This window comes from Spermophilus citellus (assembly GCF_964194105.1).
Source record: "Spermophilus citellus genome assembly, chromosome: 10".
Classification (NCBI taxonomy): Eukaryota; Metazoa; Chordata; class Mammalia; order Rodentia; family Sciuridae; genus Spermophilus; species Spermophilus citellus.
Window position 1 is genome coordinate 78,270,960 of NC_138197.1, and position 12,624 is coordinate 78,283,583.

The following is a 12,624-nucleotide window of genomic DNA, read 5'->3' on the forward strand; positions in this document are numbered from 1 at the left end:
TGCAAACAAACAAGTGAGGTGTGCCAGTGGCAGGATCAAGAAGTGGGGCACAGAGTTAGGAATGACATATGCAAATCTGTGCAGTGAGAAGACTGACCTGAGTAATCAAGTGGATCAGTTGGTCTACAAAAAAAAAAAAAAATCAAGCTGGGTATGGTGGTGTCAGTAGTCCCGGCTACTTGGGAGGCTGAGGAAAGAGGATCATTTGAGTCCAGGAATTTAAGACTAGCCTGGACAACATGTTGATATCTTGCCTCAAAATAAAATAAATAAATGGAAAGGAAGAAACAGAAAATCATATTGCTTTTTAAGGTGGAAGAGGGGGATTATCTTTAAATGTAGATAGAGGGCCTTAGTGTGAAATACCAGGATAGCTGGTAAAGGTCCTTGGGAAATACTTGTCCTACTTGAATCCCTGGGCATGTGGATTTGTACAGAAGGTAGAAGGGAGCGGGTAAAGGCTTCTCTACTGCAGGGAAGCATCTCTTCCTCCTCTGCCCACCCTCAGCCGGTGGAGATCAGTGGGGCCATTGAGGAAGAGTTCACCGTGGCCAGACTCTACATCAGCAAAATCAAGTCGGAGGTCAAATCTGTAGTCAAGCGGTGTCGGCAGCTAGAGAACCTCCAGGTGGAATGTCATCGCAAGATGGAAGTGACTGGGCGGGAGCTCTCATCCTGCCAGCTCCTCATCTCACAGGTGACTACCTGAGATTGAGAACCTTTAGGTTATGTAGGAGGGAGAAGGATATTGTGTGGTTATAGGTAAAACTCCTAACACTCACCTTAATATCAGCATTCTATGGAAGTCAAGAACAGAAGAGCTGGGTGGCAGGGAGTAGGATCCGGGGTCAAGAAGCAGAGACTCAGGCGGTATTGCTTTCTGAGCTGAGGCTCTGAAGGAAGAGTCTCCATGGGAATGGCTCCCAGCCCTACATCCTCATGGAAGGTGCAGCAGGAAAGGAGGACTTGGGAGTAGAGCATGAGTTTATGGAAGTTGGTGCTGCCTAAGTTGTGTGCTTTGCTCCATTGTTTCCTTTCTCTCCTCATCCTTCTTCTACCAGCATGAGGCTAAGATCCGCTCACTAACGGAATACATGCAGAGTGTGGAGCTGAAGAAGCGACACCTGGAAGAGTCCTATGACTCCTTGAGTGATGAATTGGCCAAGCTCCAGGCTCAGGGTAAAACCTTCTTAGATCTGTATCATAGCCATCCTGGAATCTGAGATTCCAAAGGGTCAGGGAGGGAAGGTCGCACACATCAGAAGAAACCACCCAGCAACCACTCACCCAAAGCATCAGCCTGAACGCATATATTATTTAGTCAGGCTTTTGCATATAGGTCATTTTATGAGCATCATATACCCTCCCTTGTTTTCTGTCCCTGCTGTATCAAATTGGACTGTCCTAACCAGAAGAACTTCCCTGTGGGTCCATCCCCTAACCTGCCTGGAATGCTGGTCACAACATAAATTTTTTTCTGAAGGAGGTAGTTTTGATGGAAGCTATCTTCCCCTTTTCCCCTTAGAAACTGTTAATGAAGTGGCTTTGAAGGACAAGGAGCCGGACACTCAGGATGCAGATGAAGTGAAGGTGAGTGGGGAGGGTGGGGGGCAACTGGGGCTTGGCAGGGCCAGGGCTGTGCTGGCCCTCATGAAACTCATGTCTGGGAGTCTGACTCTTGAGCATGGGGTGGGGTTGTTTGCAGAAGGCCTTGGAGCTGCAGATGGAAAGTCACCGGGAGGCCCATCACCGGCAGCTAGCCCGGCTCAGGGATGAGATCAATGAAAAGCAGAAGACTATTGATGAGCTTAAAGAGTAAGGATCCCTGAGGGTGGCTCCAGTCTCCATTGGGCCCACTTACCTTGTTGTGTCTACTCAAATGATCCTTCTGGATCAGGTTCTTTAATTTCTTTTTTTTTCTTAATTTTTAAAATAACTTTATGTATTTATTTTCTTTTAATGTGGTACTGAGGATCAAATATCATGCCTCACCCATGCTAGGCAAGTGCTCTACCACTGAGCTACAGTCCCAGCCCCAGGTTCTTTAAATTCCATGTGTCATTCCCTCAACAATCATATAACTTCACAGCCCAAATTCAGAAGATAGAAGCATTAAAGACTAATTCCTATCCTTTTTGGCCTTATTAGATAGCTCAGGGTTCTTTACTGTCATGGAAGTGTGACCTGTGTCTGCCCCTGATATCTGAAGGTAGATGCATTAGTTTTAACTGGACTCCCTCATACAAGAAGAAAGTACATGTTTGAGGGGCTGGTCTTTCCTTCCTGTTCATTAACATCTCTTTTTCTCTCCAATGTCCCTGACCCTCTGTAGCCTGAATCAGAAGCTCCAGTTAGAGCTGGAGAAACTTCAGGCTGACTATGAGAAGCTGAAGAATGAAGAACATGAGAAGAGCACTAAGCTTCAGGAGCTGACGTGAGTGAGGAGTTTGCTGGCAGGCCAGTGGCCATGTAGGCTCTTAACTGCTCAGATGCATTTGCAGAGGCAGGACACACACATAGACGTGATGCAGTGACTCACCAGAAGCAAATATGATGGGGTGGGGACTGTTTAGAAAAATGGAGACCACCAAAAATGACAACTGCTGTGGATAACCTGACATGGATGGAAAGTGGCTTGAAGTGTTCTGTTAAGTGTGAAAATCAGGTTACAAAGCAGTTTGAATGATCTAATCTCATAAAAATTTATATGGATATATATGCCTAGAAAAAATAGTATATAAGCAGGGAACCAAGCTACTTGGGAGGCTAAGGCAGGAGGATGGCAAGTTTAAGGCCAGCCTGGGGCAACTTAGTGGGAACTTATCCTAAAATAAAAAGGGTTAGAGGTGCAGCTCAGTGATAGAGGGCCCCTGGAACCCTCTATCTAATACGTATCTAGTACGAAAAAAAATTTTATAGTGATTTTATGTTTTAGTTAGAAATAGATACATTTATTTACTTTTATGTGGTACTGAGGATGGAACCCAGAGCCTCACACATGCTAGGCAAGCACTCTACCACTGAGCTACAAGCGCAGCCCCACAAAATAATTTTTAATATTTTATTTTATATTGATATTTGATATTTTTATTTAATAATTATTCAAAATAATTTTTTATTTAAAATAGTATGCAAAGATGGATACCAGGCGTTTCCTCTGTAAGTGGTAGAATCATGGCTTTTTATAAAAACTCCTCTTAACTCTCTTCTAAAATTCTTTTCTGATTTTTGCATAGTAAAAACATGAGCAACTTATGTAATAAATAATAGTAAAATAGAGATAAAAGGAATGGGGAGTAGGAAGGTGAGAGGAGGAGGAGTCCTGAAGGATTTTTCTGTTTTCTAACTTCTCCTTTTCTTTTGCTGCAGATTTCTGTACGAGCGACATGAGCAGTCCAAGCAGGACCTCAAAGGTCTGGAGGAGACAGTTGTGAGTGGTTTCCTTCTGTACCAAGTTAACAGGGTAGGGAGGGCTGCATTCCCTACATCAATTTCTTCCTCACCACATTGCTCTTTCTCCTTTGTAGTTAGTTTGTGGCATAATCAGGACACATCTTTTCCTAAGGGATGAGTGACACTTGACTGTATAGACTGAGTTTCCAATAGTTTTGGAGGGTGTAGGCAGACCTGGTATCTGGCTATCCCCAATTTTCCATCATTTTTTCCAGGCCCGGGAACTCCAGACCCTCCACAACCTTCGCAAGCTGTTCGTTCAAGACGTCACGACTCGAGTCAAGAAAGTGAGTGAGATCCTCCACATCTTACCAGCCCCATATATTCCTCCCCTCCTCAGGCTTCTGTGGCCCTGCTGTTCTCTATGGAACTTGCTTGGCCTGACCTAGTTGGGACCTGGTTAGCCTCATGACAGCCACATCTTTCTCTCCATCTCTAAGCAGAGTGCAGAAATGGAGCCCGAGGACAGTGGGGGGATTCACTCCCAAAAACAGAAAATTTCCTTTCTTGAGAACAACCTGGAACAACTTACAAAGGTTCACAAACAGGTAAGAATGTAAAGAAGAGGTGAAGAGAACTTTTGAGGCCAGGTCCCTTATGATACCCAAATCCTTGGTGGTCCCTTGGATTTAGGAAAATCTAGTTGCACATTTTCCTTACTTTTCTCTACTAACCCCATCTTTATATCATATTTGGTCCCACTTTTACTTTGTTCTTTCTTTTATTTCTATTTTTCACTTCTCAAAGTTTCTGACCCACTTCTGCTCAGAGAAGAATTCCCCAGGCCTACCTTGGAGGGAGAGGTTGAACTGGACAAAGATTGAAGAGGCATAACTGTACAAGAGGGATAGCAGAAGACTGGGGGTGTAGCTCAGTGGTAGACTTAAGAAAGAAAATAAAAGAGGAATATTAGTATGTCAGATCTTAGCTAGAGAGGGAAAGCAGGGAGACAAGAAAAGTAAGGGAATTGGGCTTTCTTCCATGAAGGAAGCTACATCTACATTAGATCCGGGGCAGGCATATAGGACATTAAATGATATGTTCAAGATGGCTCAACCAGCCCCTGGTTGGAGCCAGTCAGAACTCCTGTGTATTAAGTAGCTGCCTCTCTGTCCCCCTCCTTCTTGCTGCGATTCCTTAGGTGGAAGACTGGGTTTCAAAGGTATGGGCTGGGGAGGTGAAAGGGCAGTCCAGAGGAGTCAGGACAGGAAATGTTTGGTGTGTGCACAGCAGGCGCACCTGCACTAGTAACAAGGAGCTGAGCCTGGAGACCCTCCAAGGTCTCCTGGGCCTTCTTCAAATTGATTTGTAAAAGAAACTCTAACCCTGTAGCTGGCCTATTGCTCGGTGGTAGAGCACTTGCCTAGCATATGCAAGCCTTTGGAAATCCAACCCAGACTTCATTCTCTTCCTTTTAAATCTACCTTAAGGCTGGCACAGTGGCACCTGTAATCCCAGCTATTGGGGAAGCTATGTCAGGAGGATTGCAAATTCAAAGCCAGCCTGGGCAATTTAGTGAGACCCTGTCTGGAAATTAAGAAATTAAAAGGGATGGAGATAATATATCAGTAGTAAAGCTTCCCTGGATTCAATCTCTAGTACCCCACCCCAAATCCTCCTTAAAATTCTAGCTAACTCATATTCTCACTAGCCTAGAACTTAGCCTTCTTTCTTTCCAGTATGATGCTCAGTTTACATAGTAAATAGTATATCTTTTTTTGTAAAGAATTTCCAAACCTGCAGCTCAGTGGTAATCTGCTGGGTTTATTGATTTTATTTGGGTCTTCAGAGGACTTTACTACCATCTTTCTTTCCTTCCCTTATTATAAAACAATGTAACAACACTACTGAAAAGTTGAAGGACAGCCAGGAAACATTTTTAATCAGTTCTGTCATTCTAATTTCATTCCTGTGTGTTCACTTTACCTCTCTGTCCAAATGCATATTAAATTTCTTAATACCCTTCCCTAAAACAAACAAACAAGAAAAAAGTAGAGACTATTTCCTTTTCCCTCATTGACACTTCTGCCTCTTTTCTAAGTCCTAAAGATCAAACACTGCTCCCCTGAAGAACAGAGAACTTACCACAGTATCCTACCTCAATAGACAAGAGTCTATTGAGAAAAAAGAGAAAGATGTAAAAAACTTCTCAGAATCTTAATCGCCAGGACCACAGCCATAGTGCCAATTAAGCTAAAGTATTATCACAACAAAACATTGATTATAATCCTTAAATTGTCCATATTAAAGCTGCATGGAAGGTTCTAGCTCTTCCCCAGTACTCTCAGTGTTCCCTGCTATGCCAACTTGCCTGATATCCTACAAGGCCCTGCTCCTTTAACAGTCTGTAGTGCCCCCAGTCACTGTGTGGAAAGATTAGGGAGTCTTTTTTGGCTGCAAAGTGGTTGCTATCACAGTGTAGCTTAATGTAAATAGGGGGAGGGACAACCCAGAAAGTCCTTGAACGTGAAGGGAATAAGCACAAATGTTTGTGAGACCTCAAACATTTTCTTTCCTTCCTATGGGTCACCATGTGTATATGGATGTGTGTGGAGACTCCTGAATTCCAGCTTCTGCCCCTGCTCTGCACTGCACTGCAACTGCCTGCACCCATTCTCCAGACTGTGGCCATGCTCTTGCTGCCTTGCCTTTTGCATGCCCACACATCCATCTCTGGGGAAGGGGGTACCTCATCCCCATGGGGGCCCTGAAGCTGTTGATCTGGCATAAACTATGAGATATGGTGGAGGGGAGTGTCCAGGTTAGGCAGAGTTCTGGGCCATAGTAGAGATGCCAAGTTTTGCTGCCTAGAAAATGATGTATGAAGGAAAGAACTGGATAGAATAGCACATTACATAAAGGGAATAAGGCTTTTTTACTCTTTATTTTTCTTTATTCTCTTTCCCTACCCCTCACCCCACACACCACTGGGTGACTCAATTTTGGGTCACTCCCCTTTATTTTGGCCTCTTCCCTTTGGCTCACCCCACAGTTGGTACGTGACAATGCAGATCTGCGTTGTGAGCTTCCTAAATTGGAAAAACGACTTAGGGCTACGGCTGAGAGAGTTAAGGCCCTGGAGGGTGCACTGAAGGAGGCCAAGGAGGGTGCCATGAAGGACAAGCGCCGGTACCAGCAGGAGGTAGACCGCATCAAGGAAGCTGTTCGGTACAAGAGCTCTGGAAAGAGGGGCCATTCTGCCCAGATTGGTGAGTAGATGTCATCGTGAGTGCTGGGAATACAACCTGAAGCAAATTCAGAAAATTCCTATGTGCCAAGCAGCTAGAGTATTGTTTCTAGACCCTAACTTTGGCCACCCCCCAAAAAGAAATAAGTGATGAATTATGTTACAAGCAACTTGGTTTAGTCCCAGCAAAATGACTTCAAGAACCAGGGTAACAGCAACCTCATGGTCATTTCCTCTCTTCACAGCCAAACCTGTGCGGCCTGGCCACTATCCAGCATCCTCTCCCACCAACCCCTATGGCACCCGGAGCCCTGAGTGCATCAGTTATACCAACAGCCTCTTCCAGAACTATCAGAATTTGTACCTGCAGGCCACACCTAGTTCCACCTCAGATGTGTAGTGAGTGACTATGGATGTGGGCTGGAGTCTCAACCTAAAGCTCTCTTAACCCTGGAAGGCATGGGATTGGGCCGATTATTAGTTGAAAATTATTTTCCCAAGTATCTTAATTTCTAAATCTTTCTCAATCTAATCATAGGTATTAGAAGGTGGGACTGTGCCCTCTCTGCCTGCTCTGTTTATTGTCCTCTGTTCTCAAGAGGTGGGAGGGTTGTGTAGCTTTGTGGCTGAGGGTAAATGTGGATTAGTGATCCACAAATAGTGGAGGGTATGACCTGGGAGGCCGAGGCAAGAAGATCCCAAATTTGAGGCCAGCCTCAGCAACTTAGCAAGACCTTTGGCAACTTAGTGAGATCCTGTCTAAAAATAATAAATGAAAAGGTCTGGGGATGTAACTCATTGGTAAAGCATCTCTGGGTTTAATGCTCAGTAAAAAAAAAAAAAAAAAAAAAGAGTAGTAGAGGTTAGTTGCCAACCCAATGGGTGCATCTCTGTCTTATACCCAGCTTTGCTAACTCCTGTACCAGCAGTGGAGCCACATCTTCTGGTGGCCCCTTGGCTTCCTATCAGAAGGCCAACATGGACAATGGTAAGTGATCTTTGGAATCCCCAGTGAAATTTTGAAGGTATGAGAAAAGTAAGTTACCCCATTTTACAATGAACACTAACTAAACCTTTTTCATGTGTTGGGCGTTAAATAAAAAGATACATATGACTGGAGATGTAGCTCAGTGGTAAGAGCTCTTACCTGCTTAGCATGCATGAGGTTTTGGGTTCAATCCCTAGCATTACCAAAAAAATATATATGTGCGCAGAGACGCGCATGCATGTACACACACACACACACACATGCACGCACACACCTCTTCAGATTTCAGTTCTTTCTTAGAAGTGGATTCCTCCTATTATTGACTGTGCCTATCTCCACCTTTCCCACCTGTCCCCTTCTCTTCTCAAACAAAAAAAATGGTGCAGTTTGGGATGGCTGAGGATAGAATGTCCTAATTTACCTTTTCCTCTAAGGGATTAGGATGGGAGAGAGTCTGGGGAGACCATTCCTAATACCCAGTATCCTTTCTTCTTCTTTTAACCCTGTGTTCTCAATGCTGATCTGTTCAGGAAATGCTACAGATATCAACGACAATAGGTATGCCAGGCCCCACTACCCTTGGGTTCTCTGAGTGGCACCAAAAGAAATTACTAAACTTCCCTCCGCCCTACTTAGAGCTTCTCTGGAGCCTTGAGGGGAGGGGAGGAGGAAGTGAAGATCATTCTTGTCCTGGATGTGGGGAGATCCCAGGCATTCCTCTTACCTCAGTGCAGACACTCCCCTCTTCTAGTCCCTTCTATGGCCTCTCCCCACGCTAGTTATGGGGCTGTGGACATCTGATGATGTGGTCTCTCCCATCCCCGGGAACTTTGTGACCTTGGGCAAGTTATTTACATATCTCTGGCCCTGCTTTTACCTGCGCTTGCCAGTATCTCACAGGAATGCTATCCGAGAACTGGCCACAACAGGAATATTTTCATTTATATGGAGCTGACTGTGGTGTCTCTATTCTTCCAGGAGTGACCTGCCCTGCGGCTATGAGGCTGAGGACCAGGCAAAGCTCTTCCCTCTCCACCAAGAGACGGCAGCCAGCTAACCTCCCACACCAATGGCTATATAACCTGCACTTTCAGGTAGCACTGGCCTCAGATGGCTTCCTTTCTTGTCCACAGCCTCTAGTTCTCCTTTTATTTCTTTAACCATCTCAAAACATTTGCTATATAGTGACCTCTCAACTCCTGCTTTCCCCTGCTGGGGCTACATCAGCCCAGCTGCTTTGTGTGGTATGAACACTGACCTCTCTGGAACTGAATGCTTTTTCCTTTGGCTATAATAGCATCCACAGTACTGTTTTATGCCACTAGGGGTCAATGCTGCATTTCAGAAGATGAGATGAGCAAGGACTGCTGTCCATGTAGAGCCCCCACTGGTCATAGATATTAGATAATAGGCAATCTTGGGAGATCATCTCAATCCTCCCTCTACCTCCACTCTAAAGTAATCTTGGATGGAAAGAGATTTTCTAAACTAAGACATCTTCAGTAAAGGCAATGTTTGATTTACTCCCACACCCATGACATCTCCTCATATCTATACATACTACCAAAAATCTTTAAAAATGTCCCATAAATCTGACCCTGTCTCTAGCATAGGCACCTTCCTGGTTTTTGTGTATCACCAGGCTTCTTATCCAGTTGCTTTATGGCCCAGAACTGGGCACTAGGATACAGTTTTGTCATCCATTTGGATCCTTACAGAACTAGAAATGAGAGAACATGGCCAGTTTCTTCCTGGGCTGTGTCCAAGCTGAATCCTCTCTAGGGGTTTTCCAGGATAGCAGGCTAGGCACACATAGGCAGAAAGACATGAAAAGTGGAGACGTAGGAGGGAAGGAGGACTTAGGGAGGGTCCAGGGTGGTGAAGCAGGGGCTGGAGAATGCTTGGATAATTGTTATTAAAGGAACTGTACTATAAACCAAAGTATGTACAAATGTCACCTGTTCCTCCACAGCTGCTGGGCTGCAGGCTGGTTCCTCACATACTCTCTCTTTCTTCCCCAGTTTCTAAGAGGGACTGAGGCCTCTTCTCTCAGCATGCTGCAAACCTGTGGTCTCTGATACTAACTCCCCTCCCAACCCCTATTGTTGGACTGTACTGTTTGATGTCTTCTCTCACTTACTATGTATCTCTTTGTACTCTGTATCTATATATTGGAAGCTGCTGCTATGTCTCTCTTCTCTTTGTCCCACTCTCTAAATATCTAATGATGTATTTAGCAATTTCTAAGCATAGTCTATCCTCCTTATTTGGGGCAATAGGGAGGCGGGGGAATGTTTTCTTCTTTCTCATATACTCGTCTCACACTGAGTGGTGTTAATCACTGAGCAGAGAACATAGAGATGATAAAATGAGAAATGGGAGCTAGAGGGCTGTGATCCTTTTCTCTCACAAACACATGTGTGCATGCACACATACACACACATTCACACACTACTCACACATACACGTACATATAAAGCCTTAAGCAGAAGAATGTCTTAGCATCCTAAGACGACAGAGAAATAGGCTCTTCCTCCCTTCTCTTTTATGGATAGCACAGGGGAGGGTAAAATGGAAGGGCTGCTAAATTCTACATATAATTTTCTTAATATTGCCCTCACCTAAATCAAGAGATTCCAGATGTTTACCTCTGTCCTACAAAGTCTGCCTTTTACCTCCCTCTATTTTTCCCAGATGGAGACCATGGCTTGCCAAGGAACCTTTTCCTTTTCTTGTCCAAACCCCTTTTGATACTCTCCACCCCTGATGACCATAACTCAAAGTTAAAAATATTCTCAAAAGCTGAGGAGGCGAGCTGGGTTTATGGCTCAGTGGTAGAGTGCTTGCCTAACACGTGCAAGGCCCTGGGTTCGATCCTCAGTACCACGTAAAAATAAATAAAATAAAGGTATTGTATCCATCTACAACTAAAAAACAAATATTTTTTAAAAAATTGAGGAGGCAGATCACTTCCCCACAGTCTGTCAAATAGCTGCTCATCTTTCTGTGGTGATAGTTATAGGCAAGTATAGTCAGAATGACTGATTCCTTGGGTTTGAGGATTGAACAGGGTGGAAAATTGCTAAGTGATTTGCATCACAATGTCCTCAGGTTGAAGTGATGAGCTGGATTCCTTTTTCCCATATTGGGCTACAAGTTCTTCCCATCTCTACCTTTTGGTTTGGGGGCTTCCAGTTCATTGGCAAAATAGCTGTTTCAGATGCCTTCATTTCAAACTGGAGCCTGGCTTTCCTCCACTATAAATTGTTCCCCACAAAGAGTTCCTTCTATAATGTCCCTATGTGGTATAAAGTGCACTTTAGGGAAAGGGGCAGGGCAGATTTTCCAGAGGTGGCAGAGCCTGGGGGCTTGACCCAGGGCTCTTCCCCCAGCCATTCTGAGCCCATGTGCCCCCTCTCCCACAGTTAAGAAGATGGTTGCTTGAGTTCCAGATTATCCTTTCCTTCCACATGGTGCTAAGGTATTTTTTCAGGTAACTTTTGGGATGAAGGTCACTAGCCAGCCCAAACCAAGAAGTAAAGTCTGGAGTCCAGATAATTTTACCTTTTTATGGATGGAAGATAGGAACCTTCAGCATCAGGGATGCCCATCATCTGGCTTTTTCTAAGTTGGGAGAGGTTCAGCATGATTGCCAGCTGGTAAATACAGGATACAGGGGCTTGTGAGTCCTTCAAAGGAAAGAATCCTTGCTCCCTTTACCTGTTGAGCAATTTTAGCAGTTAAGGACAAAATCAGAGGGGTCTGAAATAAATCCAAACTGGTGATTTTCAAACACTTTTCAAAATAAATCTTATGTAGAACTCCAATGTAAAAAATAACATAGACTAGGGGTGTAGCTCAGTGGTAGAGCTTGCCTAGCACGTGCAAAGCTCTAGGTTCAATTTCCAGCACTGCAAATAAATAAATAAATTAATTAATAAAAATAAAGGGGGGTGGGAAGGGAAATAATGCAGACCTGGGTAGTTTGCATTTTCTTTTCTCTTTCTTTTTCTTTTTGGTGGAAAATGCTTCATTAGTTGAAGAGCCCTGGAAGAGCCCTAAGAGATCCCAAGGGTTCTATAGAGTGGTTTGAAAACCACTGCTCTGAAGAAGGGGGTACAATTTGGATTCCCTACACCAAACCTATAACTCATAGAAAAGAGGGATGGGGTAAATGGGGTAAGGTAGATGAGCCATGCTGTCCCAGACCCAGTCAGAGAGGAAGGAAGTTACCAGAACACCCATGGACTTAGTATTTGCCAGCAGGAAACCTTAGAATCGAGGGGATTTTATGTAATTTTGCTACCAAATGATTCTTTAAAAGAACACACTTTAAAAAGATGTGAAGGTGTAGGGCAGATAAAAAGAGAGGTGACACAGGGGAGCAGCCTTCTCTTTAGCAAGATGTAAGGGAAATATAATTCACTTACACAAATAAGAACACATGCACAACTTTCACCAGAAGCTTCACACTGTATCCTCCTCCGCCTCTTCCTGTTCCCTACATTCACCACATCCCTTACAGACAGCCAGGCTCATCACAAGGGGTACCTGGCTTGCCCACTCACATCTGCCAAAATGTTGCATGCCAGTGTGGAAAAACAAACCAAACTGCACAAACCCCAGTGTGTATTTACTCAGTGTACATAGATACCTTTAAAATAAAATAAATTCAATGATGACTCCATGTGTTGTTGCAAATCTTCTTTATCACTCTTCTCGATCACTGTTGCATATAATGGCATTTAACAGCATGGTATATATCCTTCCAGATGTTTTTCTACATATTCACATCAATTTTCTTTTCCACGCGACAAATCCTAGAAATATTTTCATGTCAGCGTACACTGACTTACCTCATTAAAACATATATAAACCAGGCGCAGTGGCGCACGCCTGTAATCCCAGCAGCTTGGGAGGCTGAGACAGGAGGATTTCAAGTTCAAAGCCTGCCTCAGCAAAAGCAAGGCGCTAAGCCACTCAAGAGACCCTATCT

At 44.1% G+C, this 12,624-nt stretch overlaps 1 protein-coding gene across 2 annotated transcripts in view; it reads left to right on the top strand.

Annotated features, from left to right (window-relative positions):
- The window catches only part of KIF5A (kinesin family member 5A), a 35,383-nt gene extending 23,104 nt beyond the window's left edge, over window positions 1-12,279 (top strand). The window contains exons 16-29 of one of the 2 annotated variants that reach the window (XM_081311051.1): window positions 509-697; window positions 1,062-1,179; window positions 1,526-1,590; window positions 1,706-1,815; window positions 2,333-2,434; window positions 3,370-3,430; window positions 3,669-3,740; window positions 3,897-4,001; window positions 6,446-6,662; window positions 6,886-7,039; window positions 7,546-7,628; window positions 8,159-8,186; window positions 8,607-8,722; window positions 9,650-9,696. In XM_081311051.1, the coding sequence (XP_081167177.1) occupies window positions 509-697; window positions 1,062-1,179; window positions 1,526-1,590; window positions 1,706-1,815; window positions 2,333-2,434; window positions 3,370-3,430; window positions 3,669-3,740; window positions 3,897-4,001; window positions 6,446-6,662; window positions 6,886-7,039; window positions 7,546-7,628; window positions 8,159-8,186; window positions 8,607-8,685 (1,383 nt within the window). In that variant the 3' untranslated portion in view covers window positions 8,686-8,722; window positions 9,650-9,696. Of the gene's footprint in view, window positions 1-508; window positions 698-1,061; window positions 1,180-1,525; window positions 1,591-1,705; window positions 1,816-2,332; window positions 2,435-3,369; window positions 3,431-3,668; window positions 3,741-3,896; window positions 4,002-6,445; window positions 6,663-6,885; window positions 7,040-7,545; window positions 7,629-8,158; window positions 8,187-8,606 lie in introns of both variants that reach the window. The other variant, XM_081311050.1, reaches the window with a different exon arrangement.
- The last annotated feature ends 345 nt before the right edge of the window (window positions 12,280-12,624 follow it).